At 45.5% G+C, this 17442-nt stretch overlaps 1 protein-coding gene across 3 annotated transcripts in view; it reads left to right on the top strand.

Annotated features, from left to right (window-relative positions):
• TMPRSS6 (transmembrane serine protease 6) overlaps positions 1 to 16836 on the top strand; it is a 55436-nt gene extending 38600 nt beyond the window's left edge. For 2 of the 3 annotated variants that reach the window (XM_020982517.2, XM_020982516.2), the window contains exons 11-18: positions 2089 to 2234; positions 4587 to 4685; positions 5401 to 5514; positions 8116 to 8232; positions 10077 to 10245; positions 12821 to 13092; positions 13624 to 13760; positions 15681 to 16836. In XM_020982517.2, the coding sequence (XP_020838176.1) occupies positions 2089 to 2234; positions 4587 to 4685; positions 5401 to 5514; positions 8116 to 8232; positions 10077 to 10245; positions 12821 to 13092; positions 13624 to 13760; positions 15681 to 15839 (1213 nt within the window). In that variant the 3' untranslated portion in view covers positions 15840 to 16836. Of the gene's footprint in view, positions 1 to 2088; positions 2235 to 4586; positions 4686 to 5400; positions 5515 to 8115; positions 8233 to 10076; positions 10246 to 12820; positions 13093 to 13623; positions 13761 to 14374; positions 14525 to 15680 lie in introns of all 3 variants that reach the window. The other variant, XR_013483260.1, reaches the window with a different exon arrangement.
• Positions 16837 to 17442: the final 606 nt, after the last annotated feature.

Raw genomic sequence — 17442 nt, 5'->3', positions numbered from 1 at the left:
CAATCCCCTGTCTTGGTGGTTTCCTCTCTAAGCCTGGCTGGCAGCACTGCTGTTCCTGGGCTGGTTCAACATAGAAATAAATGAGTGCATTGGGCCTCCGCTGGCTAGTTATTTTATCCAAGCCTCACAGGGCAAAACTGAGTCTCCTTAACTTATCCCAATACATTTCCTGTGGATTACATTCCTTTGTTTTGCTTAAACCATTAAAATCTTGATAACCATCAGCATAATTTCATTTCATTCAATGGTTTGAAGTCCTTTCTGCTCATTCACTACTCGACCAACTAACTGGGTTATTCAGCCTAGTTTAATTAATGCCTTTGGTTGGTTAAGTGAGTGAATGATTTAGTAGAAATGTACTCACTTGATAAAGTTATTCAGTACTGTAACTGTGATTGGGGTGGGGGTGATGGACTGATTGGCCCACTGGTTCAATCTACTTCCACTTGTTCATAAATATGTATTGACCACCTGATCTGGCCCCCATCCTCTATTGGATGCTAAGGCTGGGGAGCAGGTAAACAAAAGTATATAAGAAAATGCCCTTGACCCAGCAATAGCACTTCTAGGGCTATAACCCAAAGAGATCATAAAAACAGGAAAAAGACCTACATCGTACAAAAATATTTATAGCAGCTCTTTTTGTGGTGGCAAAGAACTGGAAATTGAGGGGATGCCCATCCATTGGGGAATGGCTGAACAAGTTGTGGTATATGCATGGAATGGAATACTATGGTGCTATAAGAAATGATGAGCAGAATACAGTCCTCGGGAAAGTCTGCTTTATTTGTTGAAGTCACTCTGTTCATTTACCAAAGGCTCTACCTGTTCTAAAAAACTGGTGTGTGAGTTTGGGGCCTTGGTGGTTTTTATTTGTTTTTGTTTTTAAAAACAACTCCTTTAAGCAACTATGTATGTTTGACCACTGTTCTCCACCTTCTCCACCGGCTGCTAGGCCACCTGGTCTTTAGTCCTTGTTACCATCCCACCAAACTGTTCATCTTGAACTGAGAATACCTTAATGCTAACTCCATTTAATGTTTTCCTTGTCCCCGATACGTTCCCTCATCACTGAGTTCCCCTGTCACTGAATTTACCTGCTGTACTGTTTTAATTCTTTTAGCCCTTTATTTGGGGGGTGTCATTGGCATATGAACAGGGTGCATAATTACTCGTGTTGGTCAGGCCCGTTTTAATTCTTCATGGCAACATTGGACATTAATTCCTAAGCTGGGGCGAGTTTTGATTTCTCAGCTTTTGTTGTTTCTGTTCAAAGTACTCTGTATTTTGTTAGAAATTTTTTGATACTTGACCCCCAGATGGCTTGGCCTTTGTACTAAGTGCGTTTGCTTTTGTATTTCTTTGCTTTTCAGTAGGTTTAAATGACAGTTCTCTCACATACACACATACCCTACAAGAATGATACAAGATATGGTTACATGCTAAAGTATGTAATTGGATAATTTCCAATTAGAAGTGTGATGTACGTAATCAGGGAAGATGTCCTGGAGGAAATGGGATTTGAGAATTTTCTGAGAGCACAGATGAGGAGCCATTTCAAGAGCAGAGAGCCTGAGAGGGGAGGCTGGCTGTTCCTGGTGTCCCAGCTGCTAGTAGCTTCTCTTCCAAGATTATCTTATATTTGACTTTTCTATGTCTTGTACATAATTATATGTGCACATATCATCTTCCTCCATTGACTAGGGAGGTGACAGGCTACCCTGCCCTGCTTTCATCAAACCCCATAAGTAAAACCTTTGCAATCTTTAAAGCAAGTGTCCCTTCCATAGATTATAAGGGGCACCACATTTTGGGAAGGACATAGGCGAGCTGGAAAGTAGGCTCACCACCAGGGGGCATCAAGAAATGGGATGCCTGAAGGTCTACAACCCAATTCACCCACTCAATCAAGGCAGAGGAGAAAAGGACTTGGTGTGAAAAAGAGTCGTGTCCCCTCCATGGGGCCATGTTTGTAGCAAGTGATTTTAATATTTGTGTGAAATTTTCTTATCGAATTAAGTCATTGCAGTGCTCTTTCTTCACTGCCCTTCCCTCCCCTCCTCTAACCTTCCTCTTTCTCCTCCTCAGATTGTGTGGCCTTCGGACCCTACAAGCCTATGCAGAGAGGATCCCGGTGGTAACTTCTGCTGGCATCACCATCAACTTTACCTCCCAGATCTCCCTCACAGGCCCTGGTGTGCAGGTTCACTACAGCTTATATAATCAGTCAGATCGTGAGTATGGGGAGCGTGCACACTCATGTGTTTGTGCTCAGAGATGAAGGTAACAATGGAAATGGTATGGTCAGTTGATCATCAGTAAGGTGATTTTCCTAGCAAATGCTAGGAGTTTTTCTACCCCACTGTCCTCTTCCAGCTTGTTAAAGCCCTAACTCTGACAGATCCAAATTAGAAGTCTCCAAATATAGGGCTCCTGATGAGCTCTGTGTCTTTTATCCAAGGAACAGGTTGGTTAAATTCAAGGGCTCATCACCAGAAGGTTAGCCACCAAGTGGGGATTTCTTCTGACCCCAGCAACTCACAAGACCATCTATAAAGGCCTGGAAGAGTTGTGATCTCCTACGATGGAGGAAGATAAGCCCCACAAGGATGAAGGCATTCTTCCTTGAAATATTGGAGCCTAGGTGTCCATTGGGCCCTGCCCCCTTTCTCCACATTGGGAGCTCAATCAGGGTGTATTCCAGGCTCCTCCATCATTACCATAACAACTTCAATGGGGTCATTGTCAATTTTCAAGTCGCAGATGTGCAGAACTGCACACCCTCTCCCCCCAAAAAATAAAAACAAACTATGGACCACCGGTGATATCAGTCCATCTCACACTGTTTCATTATTTGACCACTTTAGTGGTCAGGGGCCATCTTCCCTGAAGAATTTCCAGCCACTGGGATCAACATCCCTTGGTCTACCTCCCCTTTCCCAACTTTCCCTCTGAGTAGGAATTACAATACTTAATTAAACATGGCTTAAGGCTTTGAAAACCCCATTTCTGATTTGTTCTGATGGATCTCCCCTTCTTGTGGTACCAGAGCACAGAGGAGAGGCTCTCACTCCACCGTCCTTTGTGTCAAGCCGATCATAATATCAGAGTTTATTTTTTTGGAGGGGAGGAGGGATGCTTATGCCTCGCTATATATAGCTAGATATAGATATAGATATAGATATAGATATAGATATAGATATAGATATAGATATAGATATGGATATGGATATGGATATGGATATGGATATGGATATGGATATGGATATGGATTGGATATGGATATGGATATGGATATGGATATAGGTATAGGTATAGGTATAGATATAGATATAGATATAGATATATAGATATAGATATAGATATAGATATAGGTATAGGTATAGGTATAGGTATAGGTATAGGTATAGGTATAGGTATAGGTATAGGTATAGGTATAGGTATAGTGATAGACACAGACACAGACACAGACACAGACACAGACACAGACACAGACACAGACACAGACACAGACACCGACACGGGTATGGGTATGGATATGGATATGGATATGGATATGGATATGGATATGGATATGGATATGGCTATGGCTATGGCTATGGCTATAGATATAGATATAGATATAGATATAGATATAGATATAGATATAGATATAGATATAGATATAGATATAGATATAGATATAGATATAGATATAGATATAGGTACAGGTACAGGCACAGACACAGACACAGACACAGACACAGACACAGACACAGACACAGACACAGACACAGATACAGATACAGATACAGATACAGATACAGATACAGATACAGATACAGATACAGATACAGATATAGATATAGATATAGATATAGATATATTTGCTTTTTGGTGAGGCAGTCAGGGTTAAGTGACTTGCCCTGGGTCACACAGCTAGTAATCTGTCATACACTTCTTCAATTCATTGGTGCAGTGCACAGTCAGGAAGACCCGATTCTGAATCCTGCCTCAGATGCTGACTCTGGTCAAGTTATTTCCCAAGTCTCAGTTCTTTATCTATAAAATGGGAATATTGATCCACCTTCCCTCAGGGGTGGCTGGGAGGGTCAACTGTGTAAAGCATTTTGCATGCCTTAAAGTACTATCTAAATGTTGTTAGTTATTGTTATTATTCCTGTTTTCTGGAACTGGAAGAGGACATTGTTATTGTTATTATCCCAGTTTCATCACACTGCCCAGAGGCCAGACAAATGGGTGGTATCACCAAAGCCCAAATGGCCAATGTTTCAGGGTTTCTGTCAAACATCTCAGCTCCCCCAGCAGCCTCAGCCACATGAAGTCACCACTATGCATCACTCTGACTGACGTTTGTTTACTTCACTGTCCAAGATTGCACCACCACCATCCCGCCATGACATGAATGATGAGTTGGGTTTTCATGGGGTCATCATCATCATCATCATCATCATCATCATCATCAGAGAGGCAGTGGGGCACAATGGATAGAGGGTCTTGGAATCAGGAAACCTTAGCTGTGTGTCTGCTTAGCTCTCAATAATGACTATCATTTCTCCTTTTGCTACTTCCATGGGGTTACCTAGCCTGTCCTGGAGAATTCCTGTGCTCGGTGAATGGCCTCTGTGTGCCAGCCTGTGATGGGATCAAGGATTGCCCCAATGGCCTGGATGAGAGAAACTGTGGTGAGAGGTCTTGCCCCTTCCCACAATCCCCCCTTCTTCAACTTCAGTAGACTATCTAAATATGGCTTGGGGCTTCCAGAACACTATTTCCAGCCCCCTTTCCCAGCTTCCCACTCCCCACCACCCTTTCCCACACACACTAATTCCTACTGCCCTATGTTAGTATCCCTCCATTTGGATCCTGCTCAGATGACCCATCTTGGCATGGTGGAGACCTACTTTGGATTCTTGGAGGCTCTGCTTACAGCAAGTAGGGACTGAATGAGGGGCTATGTGCCATCCTGAGAGGGCTAGCCTAGTTCAATTCAACAAAGTCCATTCTTACATTGGCCACAGGGACAGCCTCTTTCAATACCTTCCCCAATGAGTGGCCCTCCATCCTCTGATGGATAACCAAGGTGATCCTGATATTTTTAACCAGAGAGCCTACTAAAGTACCTAGCAGTGGAGGCAGTGCCCAGAGCAGTGGAATTAAGGAGCTTTTGAAGAACTTAAGCACACAGCTTGGCAATAGTAGGCCCATGACTAACGGCCCATGACTAAAATCTAGATCTCTTGACACTGTGCCTTCTCCCTTCTCCCTCCCAAGAGGAGAGAGGTATTCTAGGAATAAGACCAGTGAGTCTGGGAATGGGAACCTGTGGAAATGGGCTGTGCAGACCAGAAGTTCCTCAAATGATTTCTCTGCCTGATATTTCATTTGTTTGCCTGGTAGTCTGCCCATCTGCCTTCCAGTGTGAGGAAGACAGCACGTGCATCCACCTGCCCAAGGTCTGTGACAAACACCTGGACTGCATCAACGGAAGTGATGAAAGGCAGTGCCATGAAGGTAGGGCCAGCCAAATCTGGGAATTCTTTCCTTCCTACATTTATTCATTCAGTGTGGACTCAGTGCATACCCTGCCCTAAGTATCAGACGCAATGGGGGATATAGGGATAAAGAAGATTCTGTCACCTGCCTTCAGGAAGCTTCTAGTTCATTCTAGGGAGGTGAGATATAGAAACAGAATTAATGTGAGGCAAAATGTATGTGAGCTTCAAGAGTCACACAAACAGTGATGTGAGGAAGGGAGAAAACTTGGAAGCCAAAGTTTTGAAAACAAATGTTAAAAAATGTTTTCACATGCAACTGGGAAATAAGATATACAGACAATGGGGTATAGAAATCTATCCTGCCCTATAGGAAAATAGAAAGGGAAAGGGATAAGAGAAGGGCAGGGGAGACAGAAGGGAGGGCAAATTAGGGGAAAAGGTATTCAGAATGCACGCCATCTTGGGGTTGGGGGAAGGATGAGATGGGGAGAAAATTTGGAACTCAAAATCTTGTGGATGTGAAAGTTGAAAATTAAAAATAAATGAATGAATGAATTTTAAAAAAATCAGTTCTGTGGAGGGACTAGGGGAGGTGGAGATCACCATGGGCTGAGGGTGGTCAGGGGAGGCAGGATTTGACGTGGCCGAGCAAATGATAGTATAGTGGGTTGAATGGGGAAGTTAGGAAAACCTGAGTTCAAATCTAGCCTCAGATACTTACTAGCTGTGTGACTTGGGCTGGACAAGACACTTACCATCTGTCAGCCTCAGTTTCCTGGTCTTTAAAATGGAGTGATGATAGCACCTCCTTTGCAGGGTTGTTGAGAGGATTAAATGAGATATCAATATCTGTAAAGCGCTTAGCACAACCCCTGGCAGATCAGCGGTGCTTAACGATTCTTCCCTTCCCTCCCTCCTTCTCCCCATCTTCCTGACTTGAACTTCAGCACTATTCACCGTGCCACCTAGCTAATTCAGACTCAGGCCCAAATAGCTACCTCAGAATTAGGGTTTCCTTCTTTGTAAAAATGAGAGAATTGAACTAGATGACCTTGAAGATCTTTTCTGGTTGTAAAATTCCTAAGACCATAGATCACAAGTCATATCAGTGGGTCTAACTTCTTCCTGCTACAAATGAGGAAAACTGAAAGTCAGAAAAGTTGTTACTTGCCTCGGATTGTACAGCTCAGAATTAGGTTTATAAAACTTGAACCCTGGTCTTCCTGGCACCCAGCCCGGCTCTGAATCCTCTATACTAATGGCTCTCAAAATATAGTCCAGGAACCCCCGGAGGTCCCCAAGAGCCTTTTGAGGGGTCTACAAGGTCAAAACTATTTTCATGATAAATCATTTTCATTTCTAATATAGTAAATATCTATAGGTAAACCCCACACAAACATAAACTCTTTGGAGTCTTGAATAATTTTTAATGGGGCCATGAGAACAAAGCAGTATAACACACAATCTCAGAGTCTAATATTCTAATTCAGGCAGATGGAAATGCAAGATTGGGAAGAAGTGAAGCATGGTTTCAAGGCAGGGAGAATCATGAGCAGGCAATAGTGATCCAGAGAAGGTTTTGGAGCAAGGGGCTGACCTGATCAGGGTCGTACTTTAGGAAATTTTATGTGGCTGCTTTCAGACAAATTGGAGTTGGGGGATGCCATGTGGGAGGCTTTTGTGATAAGACCCAATTGAAGGTGGTTATACAGGGTGAGTGGAGAGGAGACAGAAGAGAGAATGTGGAGGTAGAATTTTCAGGACTTGGGAACTAACTGGATATGGGAATTGAGGAAAAAGGAAATATCAAACAAGAATAGAAAGATTGTAGTCAACAGAAGCAGAAAAGTCAGGAGGAGAAGCTGGATGTCCAGAGAAAGATGTAATAATGGCAGATTATCACAGGACCTAATGCTGGAAAGTAACATGGAGATCAACCAATCCAACCCCCTCATTTTACAAATGAGGAAACTGAGATCCAAAAAGTGATCATAAAATCATGATTTAGAATTGGAAAAAGTGGTCTATATGTGTGTGGATCATAGATTTGGAAGTGGTAAAAAGTCATCTTATCCAACCCCCTCATTTTATAAATGGGGAAACTGAGGCCAGTGGAGGTAAGTGGCTTGCACAATGTCAAAGGGGTAGCAAATTATAGAGCCAGGATTTGAACCTGACTGACCATTTGGGGAGGTTGTAGAGAGCTTTTCTGTTCAGACACAGATTGAACTAAATGAGTTTCCAGCTCTGAAATTCTTTTATTTGGTGAAACCTGTGTCTCTGAAACTTACACCCACTGCTCCCGACTCTGCCTTCTGGAGTCAAAAAAACAGAGCTAGTCCCTCCTCTAGGTGTAAGGCCCTCAAATGCCCGCCCAGAGTCCTTAGATCCTCCCTGAGCCTTCTCTTCTCCAGCCTAAACGTCCTCAGTTTCTTCAATCAGTCTTTGTATGGTAGAATCTCCAGTCCTCCCACCATCTTGGCCACCTTCATCTGGAAGTATTCTCTCTTACCAAGATCCATTCTAAAAAGTGGTTCTCAGAATGAAATGCGATGCTCTTGGTGTGGTCTGATCTGGGCCACATAGAGAAAGGGAGCCTCCCTCTCTCCTCTCCCAGGGGTGCCCTGTGGGGCTTTCAAATACCGGTGTGCTGATGGAAGCTGCCTGAAAAAACCCAACCCTCAATGTGATGATAACCCTGACTGCGAAGACCAGTCTGATGAGCTACACTGTGGTAAGGAACCAAGCTAAGCTGGGGGCTGCGGGAAACATGGATCTTGTCTGCTTTGGGGCAAGGCCAACAGTGGGCTGAGCATCTCATCCTCAAAAACAGGGTGAATAACCCTAGAGGTCAATAAACCTGACACCTTGCCCCAACTTTAACTCAACTGTGTGACCTTGAACACGTAAATCACTTGGCCTCTCTGGGCCCTAGCTGCCTCATCTGTAAATTGGGGGTGATTATCCTGGTCCTGTCCGTATCTCATATGGCATAGTACATAGAGAGTTGATCTCATAATCAGAAATACATGAGGTCCCCATAGTTTGCCCATTCACATTTAAGTGTGATGAAGACAACACATGCACCCAACTGCCCTGGGTCTGTGATCAAAGCCTAGACTGTATCAATAGGAGTGACAAGAAACAGGGCTATGAAGGTAGGGCTAGCAGAAGCCTCTGACACATGATGGCTACATGACCTTGGGCTATCTGGCTATACCTCTATCCCCAACTATCCATCCATCTCTCTTTACGTCTATCACTATCTATCCATCCGTCTAGATCTTTATGTATTCATCCAATCACCTAGCAACATTTCTATATCTATCGACATCTTTCTATTCTTCTATTTATCCCTATTTCCACCATGGCTGAGAAGCAGCGCACCCTAGTGGATAGAGAAGTGTAAGGCTTTGGAATCAGGAAACTTTGGGTCTGACACCTGGTGGCAAAGTCACTTACTGATCTGAGCCTTAATTCTTCATTTGTAAAATAAGGAAATTGAGCTCAATGGCAATGCCAAAGCTGTGAGCCTCTGACCTCTATCTGACATTCTATTTATCTACGTAGCAGGTGGCTTTGGAACAACTGAGAATAAAATACCTTCCTTTCTTGGGCATAGCAGGTACCATTCCAGTGTCTTAACAGGGACCATCAGTTGGATAAATGAATGGAACAGCTTGAAAGCCAATGGCCAGCAGAGCCATCATCTGCTGCCTCTGGAGGACTGTCGTCCAGGACCCACCCCTATCAGTCATCCGATGGGTGGGGGAATGGGAGGAGGAGAGGCAGGTTGACCAAAGTCCCCAACACAGGATACTGAATCTTTAGATGTGTCAGGGGGAACTTTAAAAGCTAAAGAATCTTCCCCAACACTTTTTTTTAATGTTGTCTACACAAGGATGTGCTGGAGTCAGCTCACACTGTTCTCTCTGGAGCTGATTGTTAAATTTTCAGTAAGAGTGTTATTACAAAGTTCTCTCTGGATATGATTGTTAAATTTTCAGTAAAAGTGCTACAAATCAGGGACTTTCTTGTTTTGTGAATTATCTAAACCTATGAAAATGATGGAGGAAAATGGTAATAATGCAGATTAAACCTGGAAGTATATCCCATATGCTTTTTTTTTTCTGAAGAGCCAGTTGTTAGATGTTTACCAACCTGCTACTGGTAAGGGCCTCCCTCCCCACACTGTTGAACAGCAGAGACACCCTGAATCTGTTCTTGGGTGGGGACCAGGGGATGAGGGCTGATATGTACAATGATCAAAAGCTAATCATTTGATACAAGGAAGAGAAAGCCACCTGACTGTCATATCAAGTAAGTGCCTACCTTGAGACGTGTGAAAACATCTTTTCTCTTTAAGAGGGTCCTGGTTCTTCAAGGGAATCATCTCACACTAACACCAACAACCTGGGTTTCAGTTCTCCTGCAGCTGTGGCCCAGAACTGGTAGCCAGAGGTGCTCCACAGCTGGACAAGAGAGTGAGGAGGGCCAGGTTCTGGTGCTGGAAGGTTAAGACCTAACTTCACCTCTTCTCTCTCTCTTCCTATATTCTTCTTGGCCCAATGAACTCAGACTGTGGGCTTCAGGCTCCTGCCACCAGAATTGTGGGGGGTGCCATGTCTGTGGAGGGGGAGTGGCCGTGGCAGGCCAGCTTGCAGGTGAGGGGCCGGCACATCTGCGGGGGGACCCTCGTCTCCGATCAATGGGTGGTGACTGCAGCCCACTGTTTCCAGGAAGACAGGTAAGAAATTGGAGAAGGAAAGAGGGCTGTGGTCTGTGAGGAAGGACAAATGGGGAGTGAAGAGATAGTTGGAGGGGACCATAGTGACCAGGGAAGGGTTTATCAAAAGCTCCTAGAAATTGGTAGCTGGAGGAGCAGCTAGGTGGCGAAGTGGATAGAGCACCAGCCCTGAAGTCAGAAGGACCTGAATTCAAATGTGACCTTAGATCAAACACTTGACACGTAGTAGCTGTGTGACCCTGGGCAAGTCACTTAACCCCAATTGGCTAAAAAAAAAAAAAAAAAAAGAAAAGAAAAGAAATTGGTAGCTGCATGGCACCATGGACTTGGACTCAGGAAGGGCTGGGTTTAAATCCATCCTTAGACACTTACTAGCTGTATGATCCTGGGAAAGTCACTTAACCTCTGCCTCAGTTTCCTCATCTGTCAAGTGAGATAACAATAAAACATACTTCCCAAGGTTGTTGTGAGGATAAAATGAGATAATATGTAAAGCATCCCATAAATGCTAGTGATTGTTATTCCTAGCCATGTAATTGTGCATAATAAGCCACTTGACATTTCTAAACTAGACTTTTTCCCCATTAGAATGTAAGCTCCCCCAACGTGTTGCAAATAGTAGGTGCTTAATAAATACTTAATTGGCTGATTGCTTCAGAGGCTTCTGTAGTACAGTGGAAAGAGCCTTGAAGCAGTTCGGGAAGCTAGGTTAAAATCCAGGCTCAGCTGCTTGCTCCCTGTGTGAGCAGGGCAAAGTCATTTCCCTTTCCCAGAAGCTCAGTTTCTTCCTCCATATAATTAAAGGTTTGGACTAAATGACGTGCAAGCTTTCTTCCAGCTCTAAATCTATGAAATCTTTGATGTGGTCAGTCAATACCAGGAACCAGAGACATAGCTAAGATGGGGCCACGGGGACTTTGTCCTAAGGCACTGAAATTTGGATCTCCCAAAATTTGATGCAGGTACCCCGGCCAGAAAATTAACTAATTTCCCCTTCTGCTTAAATTAATGTACCTCAACTACTTCTTGGAATATTTTCTCACTGTTTTTTATATACCCACAAAATTCAAGGGGCTGGTAAAAAACATTTTTTTCTCCACATCGTTAAACAAAAAGTTGATTTCCTCACCCTGAGTTACAAAATTGCTAGCTAATATTCTCTCTGTCATGGAATGAGTGCTGACTACAATCAGAACATGGTGTTAGGTACCAGTGGGACGTAACGGAGGAGGAAGCTCAGGAGCTTGACATAAAGAAAATAGCAGCTATTCCAAAGTGAAATGCATTCCCAGGGGAGGTAGTGAGTTCCCCATCATGGGAGGTCTCCAAACAGAGACTGGATGGCAATTTGTCAGTGATGTTATGGAAGGCATTGCTGCATAGGAGGAGCTGGTTGGAAAAGATGGTCCTTGAGTTCTGGACCTTCCAGCTCCAAATTTCTAATTCTCTGACATTTGTATAGGACTCTGTGTGTCCAAAAAGCCTTTGTGTCACATAACCCAGAAGATTTGTACCTATTAGGCCCCCTGTCAGTGATCTGGTCCATCTCACTCTTTTTTACTGATGCTCAGAGAAGGGAAATGACTTGCCCAAGGTCACTCAGGTAGGGAAAAGTAGGCATCAATGCAGACTTCCTTATTTCAAGTCCAGGGTGCTTTCTGCCTGTCCTCAAAGACCTGCCAAATGAAAGCATAAAAGAAGAGCAAGATGGAAATCCACGTAGGTACACTGTGCCTTAACCTATCACTGCTAAAACTTTAGGGAACTGTCTGAGATTGTAAATTAGGGAAAAGATGCCAATCAGCCTTAGCAGTAGCAGTCTCCTCATAGGGAAATTCCCTTTTGTCAATGAGATCCCAGATCTAGTCCATATCCTTTTAAAATTTACAGAGCGCAGGTTCACGGTTAGCATAGTGGATCCTCACCAGAACCCTGGGAGATGCTATTTTATCCCCATTTTACAGATGAGGAAATTGATGCTCAGATTGGCTAATGACTTACCCAGGCCAAAGTAAGTATCCAAATCCTGATTCTGAGAGGGACTCCTAATTCCAAGTCCCAGCGCATATTCTACATACACTTACTGTCTTCCCTGCTAGAATGTAAGCTCCTTGGAGGGAGAGACTTTTATTGTTTTCTTTGAGTCTCCAGTGCCTAATCCAGTGGAGTAGGCATTTTAAGACATGTTTGATGAGTGAATGATTAATTGAACTCGGGTAGGGTTGATCAGGGAAGGCTTCTAGTGGACAAGTGATCTTAGAGAAGGGTATTAAGGGACAAAGGGGGGCAAATCGGTAGAGAGAAGGACCAGGGTTCCAAGCCAGTGAAATCACATCTGTAAAACAGCAAAGAGTGATCAGTCCAGCAATCCACACGCACTTGCGCACCAGCTACGTGCCAGATGTTATGGCAGGCATGGGTAATACCCAGCAACCAGGCAGCAAGCATTTATGAAGCACCTACTGTGTGCCAGCCACTATGCTAGGTGCTTGGCCGGCTGGGGCACGTGGCTGGTGGGGGGACTCATCATGAGGGCATTATTAATCAAGTCTTCTCGCCCACGCCTGGCCCCTAGCATGGCCTCCCCATCGGTCTGGACCGTCTTCCTGGGCAGGATCCACCACGGTGCTCGCTGGCCCGGTGGGGTGTCCTTCAAGGTCAGCCGCCTGCTCCTTCATCCCTACTACGAGGAGGACAGCCACAACCATGACGTGGCCCTGTTGAAGCTGGATCATCCCGTGGTCCGCTCAGCTCTGATCATGCCCATCTGTCTGCCTGCCCCATCCCACTTTTTCCAGCCTGGCCTTCACTGCTGGATCACAGGCTGGGGGGCACTTCGAGAGGGAGGTAGGTAACTGTCAGGAAGGGGAGGGCCCAAATGGGACCCTCTATACCAAAAACCACGTGTTGAAGGGTAGATTCAAATCCCACCATATCCTACTCCTAAGGTGGCCAGACTAGAGAAAATGTGAAGGCCAGAGCGTCATTGGAACCTAGATTGAGGCCATGGAGTCCGATTCCCTTATTTTACAAAAAAAGGAAACTGAGGCCCAGAAAGGGGAGCTCACGAAGTCACTTGATAGTCATTTAGAGCTAGACGGCATCTCAAAGGCCATCCCATCCAACCCCCTCATTTCACAGATGAGGAAACTAAAGCCCAAGGGAGGTTAAGTGATCTTCCCAGGGTCACACAGGAAGTAAATGCAAGAGCCAAGCCCCAAACCCAAGTCCTCCGCCTCCAACACCAACATTCTTTCACAGCACCCCTCCAAGATTGAGACTCCAGAGAAAACTTAAGTAAGTGAGGGGAAGTAAGGTAGGAAACCCCAACCAGGCTTAGCTTCTTCTCATCCCTCTCCCTGATACCCCACCTGGCAGGTCCCTCCAGCAGCACCCTCCAGAAGGTAGATGTGGAGCTGGTCCAACAGGACCTGTGCAATGAAGCTTACCGCTACCAAGTTAGCCCGCAGATGCTATGTGCCGGACATCGCAAAGGCAAGAAGGATGCCTGCCAGGTGACTGAAGCCCGGGGGACGGTGCGCCTCCACACTAAGGCAGGCACCCACAGGTTCACAGAATCATTGATCTGGAGCTGGCAAGAATCTTAGTGGGATACAGTGACAAGAGCACTGGATTTGTAATCAAAAGACTTGGGTTCAGATCATGCTTCTGGTACTGTGTGATCATGGACTAGTCACTTTCTCTTCTCTGGGCGTCCATCCTCTCAGGCAGGTCACCTCTGCGACCCCTTCTAGCCCCAAAGCCCTGGTCATTTGACTCCCAGTCTGGAGTTCCCCTCTGTTTCCTGATCTATTTCCCCCGGTGGAAGCAAAAGGTTGGAAAATTAAGGCTTATGACAGCACACTCCCTCACCATTGATAATCTTTCTCAGATCTGGAGAAAACACAGTTCTCCTGACACTGTTCCTGGGAGGGGAGGATTCCCTAGGTAAGATATGATGGCAGGCAATGCAGTGTGGTCCAGGCAGCGACTCGGGTTGATAACTGTGCACTCAGGAAAATCACTTCTCTCTGAACCTTTATTCCATCTTACATAAAAGGAAGGGGTTGGGTACCTCCAGTTTTAGACCTAGGATCCTATGACCTAACCCAACTCCCTCATATTACAGATGAGGGAACCGTCTCCCAGAGAAGTGACTTATCTAAGGTCATACAGGCAGTCTCTGAACTGGAGTTGAAACCCAAAAGTCGTCTGACTACAAATCCTAATCTCTTTCAACCTTGCCGGGTAGAGGCAGCCCTGCCTCACCAACATAGAGGTAGGGGAAATTAAAATGGCCCAGTCCGTGGCACATGGTCAGCCCTTAAGCATTGTGGGCAGTTTTAGAGATTTGAGGGAACTCGGAGGTCAGTGAGTCCAACCCCCTTATTTTATAGCTGAAGAAGCTAAAGCCCAGAGAGAAGTGACTTGCCCAGGGTCATACAGGCAGTAAGTGTCTGAAGATGAATGGATTTGAACTTCCTCATTCTAAATCCTGCAGAACCCTAGAGATGGGATGGGTAGTAAGGCCAGGCTGGGGATCAGGGGAAAGTGGGGCATGGGGCTTGGAAAGAGTTGCTTCTGCTCTGTGTAGAATACTTTATCCTTTTTAAAAGCACATCCCTGGGGGCAGCTAGGTGGCACAGTGGATAGAGCCCTGAAGTCAGGAGGACCTGAGTTCAAATCCAGCCTCAGACCAAACACTTGACACTCACTAGCTGTGTGACCTTGGGCAAGTCACTTAACCCCAACTGCCTAAAAAAAAGCACATCCCTACCCCCTCTGCCCTTTGGTTTTCACAATAGTAATGTGCAAGTAGGGCTTTATTATCTCTTTCTTACAGATGAGGAAATCAATGTCCAAAGAGTTTAAACATCCTGCCCCAATCACCCAGCTAGTTAAAAGAAGCGAGTATCCCAGTCCCTTGGCTAGTATTTCTCAACCACATTGAACTGGAGCCCCGTCTAGGAGAACTGTGCTTCTTTCAAGGCAGCAAGTTTGCATAGTAGATAGAGCAGATACTAGAACGTGGGAAGGCTTCAAATCCTGCCTAAGATATTTACTAACTGGATCACCCTGGGCAAGTCACTTCCCCGTTTCCTTCTCTGCAAAGAGCAATCGAATTTGTACTGCTGAGGACTGTTGGGCAAAGCAAATTCCTCCCTGAATCTCCAAAACTAATGTTAAAAATGACATGTTTTAATCTTATATAATAACTTTTAATTTTATATAAAATTAAAATGACATGTTTTAATAAAATATTTGTAAATATACGACACATTTACATACACTTAATAATATCTGTAAAGTGAAAAAAATATATGTAAAGTGCTCTGCAAATCTCAAAGCATTATACTTGTTCACTGTAATCATTAATCTTCTAGAAACCAGAACCCCTGGGTGGCTCTAAGCTGTGGCTGGTTCCTTCTCTCTAGGGTGACTCAGGAGGCCCACTAGTTTGCAAGGAGTCCAGTGGCCGGTGGTTCCTGGCGGGCGTGGTGAGCTGGGGCCTGGGATGTGGCAGACCGAACTACTTCGGAGTCTACACCAGAATCACTCGGGTGATGGGCTGGATCCAGCAGACCCTGTCCTGAAGATGCTGCATCCGTCCGGCCCAGCTGTGGCCATCCATCGGCCTAGAGCCCACCCAAGAGCTCAGAAGCCCTGTTTAGCTGGTTCTGCCTCTCCTATGTGGAGGGCTGTGTATGTGTGTGGGGGGGGAGGGTTCTACCCAGCTGGTGGGAGAATTCGGATTTTTCCAGGGAGGAATGAGGCAGTAACTGTGGGGCTGAGACCACCTACTTTGTTCTACATCCCTTACCTGCTCTGTCCTTTTGGGAGACCCTCCTGACCTGCTTCCTTGTCCCACCACAAGAGATGCAAAGATGTGACTTTGGAATTGACCTGGCCAGGCCCCAGTAATGTTTGGGTGGTGAAGGCACCTTCCCTCCAAACACCAGCAGGCAGCATCCTCTCCAAAGGTCCACTAGGCTGGTGACGATCCTATACTTCCCTTTCTTCCCATCCTCCTCTGTGCCCTGACCCTTTATCAGCTCTCAGAGGCCACCCCAGCCTGGAGCCCTTTGGCAGGTCTGACTGGATGGGGGAACTGCTCTGGACTCACAGTGGGCAGAAGCCCAAATCCTGGATGATTCCCCCTGAGAGCCCCCTTCCTCTCAGCCAATTTCAAAACAAACAGCTTTTCAAGAATAAGCCCCCCGCTTTTGAATGTGACAGAATGAGGGTTTCCACAAGCCTCCATGCTTTGGGGGTGAGGAGGTGCCTGAGCAGAGATGCCAGGGGAATTGAGGTAAGGGGAGCAGCCAGCCTGACTTCACACCCACATCTGTAAAAGGAGCTCTGGCTCCCATTCTAACCTACAGGGATTTTTCATAAGCCAAAGAGGGAAAGAGGCTTCTCAGATCTGAAGCTTTCCTCCATCTCCCTGCCCCTCACCTGGACTCAAACCTTCTCAAACCTTCTCTGCGTTCTTCTACCCACCTCCAGTTCCCACTATCTCCTTGGCCAAAGGGAGGTGGAAGGAAAGTCACTCACTGAGACTTGGCCCAGAATAAATCTGCTTTAACAGCCTGCTGAGTCCAGTTTTCATCTGACTCCTCTCCAAAATTATAGGATCCCAGACTGGATTTAGAGCTAGGAGGAACATTAGAAATGACCTCACTCAACCCCCTCAATTTATGGAGGATAGAATATCAACTCGTGGATTTCATCACTTCCTAGTACCTACATATAGTAGGCACTTAATAAATGCTTGGTTGATTGAAAAGAAACTGAGGCCCAGAGCAGAGGAAAGTGACTCACCCAGGGTCACATAGGCAGGATTAGAACTCTGGTCTGCTGACTCAAAATCCAGTGTTCTACCACACCACCATGCCAAAGCAGCGAGGACAGCTGAGAACAGCTGCTGAGATGGTGTCTGAAATATGGGAATCAACAGTGTTCCATCTGGCTAGCCTTGGACTTCTTCCCCTTTACTCTTCTGCTTAGCAGCAAATCATTGAGGGGACAACCTTAAAACATGGTGGAAGGACAGAACTATTCCCAGCCCTGCGACCCCTGGAAGAGCCCAGTCTTTTTTTTTTTGGAAAAGCCCAGTCTTGCTAATGTTAGGGCCAACACAGTCAAGGCTCCTGGCCTGAATGCCCATGATTGGGCCTACAGCCTCTCCCTCTCCCC

This window comes from Phascolarctos cinereus, unplaced genomic scaffold (assembly GCF_003287225.1).
Source record: "Phascolarctos cinereus isolate Bilbo 61053 unplaced genomic scaffold, phaCin_HiC Scaffold_1;HRSCAF=81, whole genome shotgun sequence".
NCBI lineage: Eukaryota > Metazoa > Chordata > Mammalia > Diprotodontia > Phascolarctidae > Phascolarctos > Phascolarctos cinereus.
The sequence above is the reverse complement of the archived record's forward strand: the minus strand, read 5'-3'. Positions and strand labels throughout refer to the sequence as shown.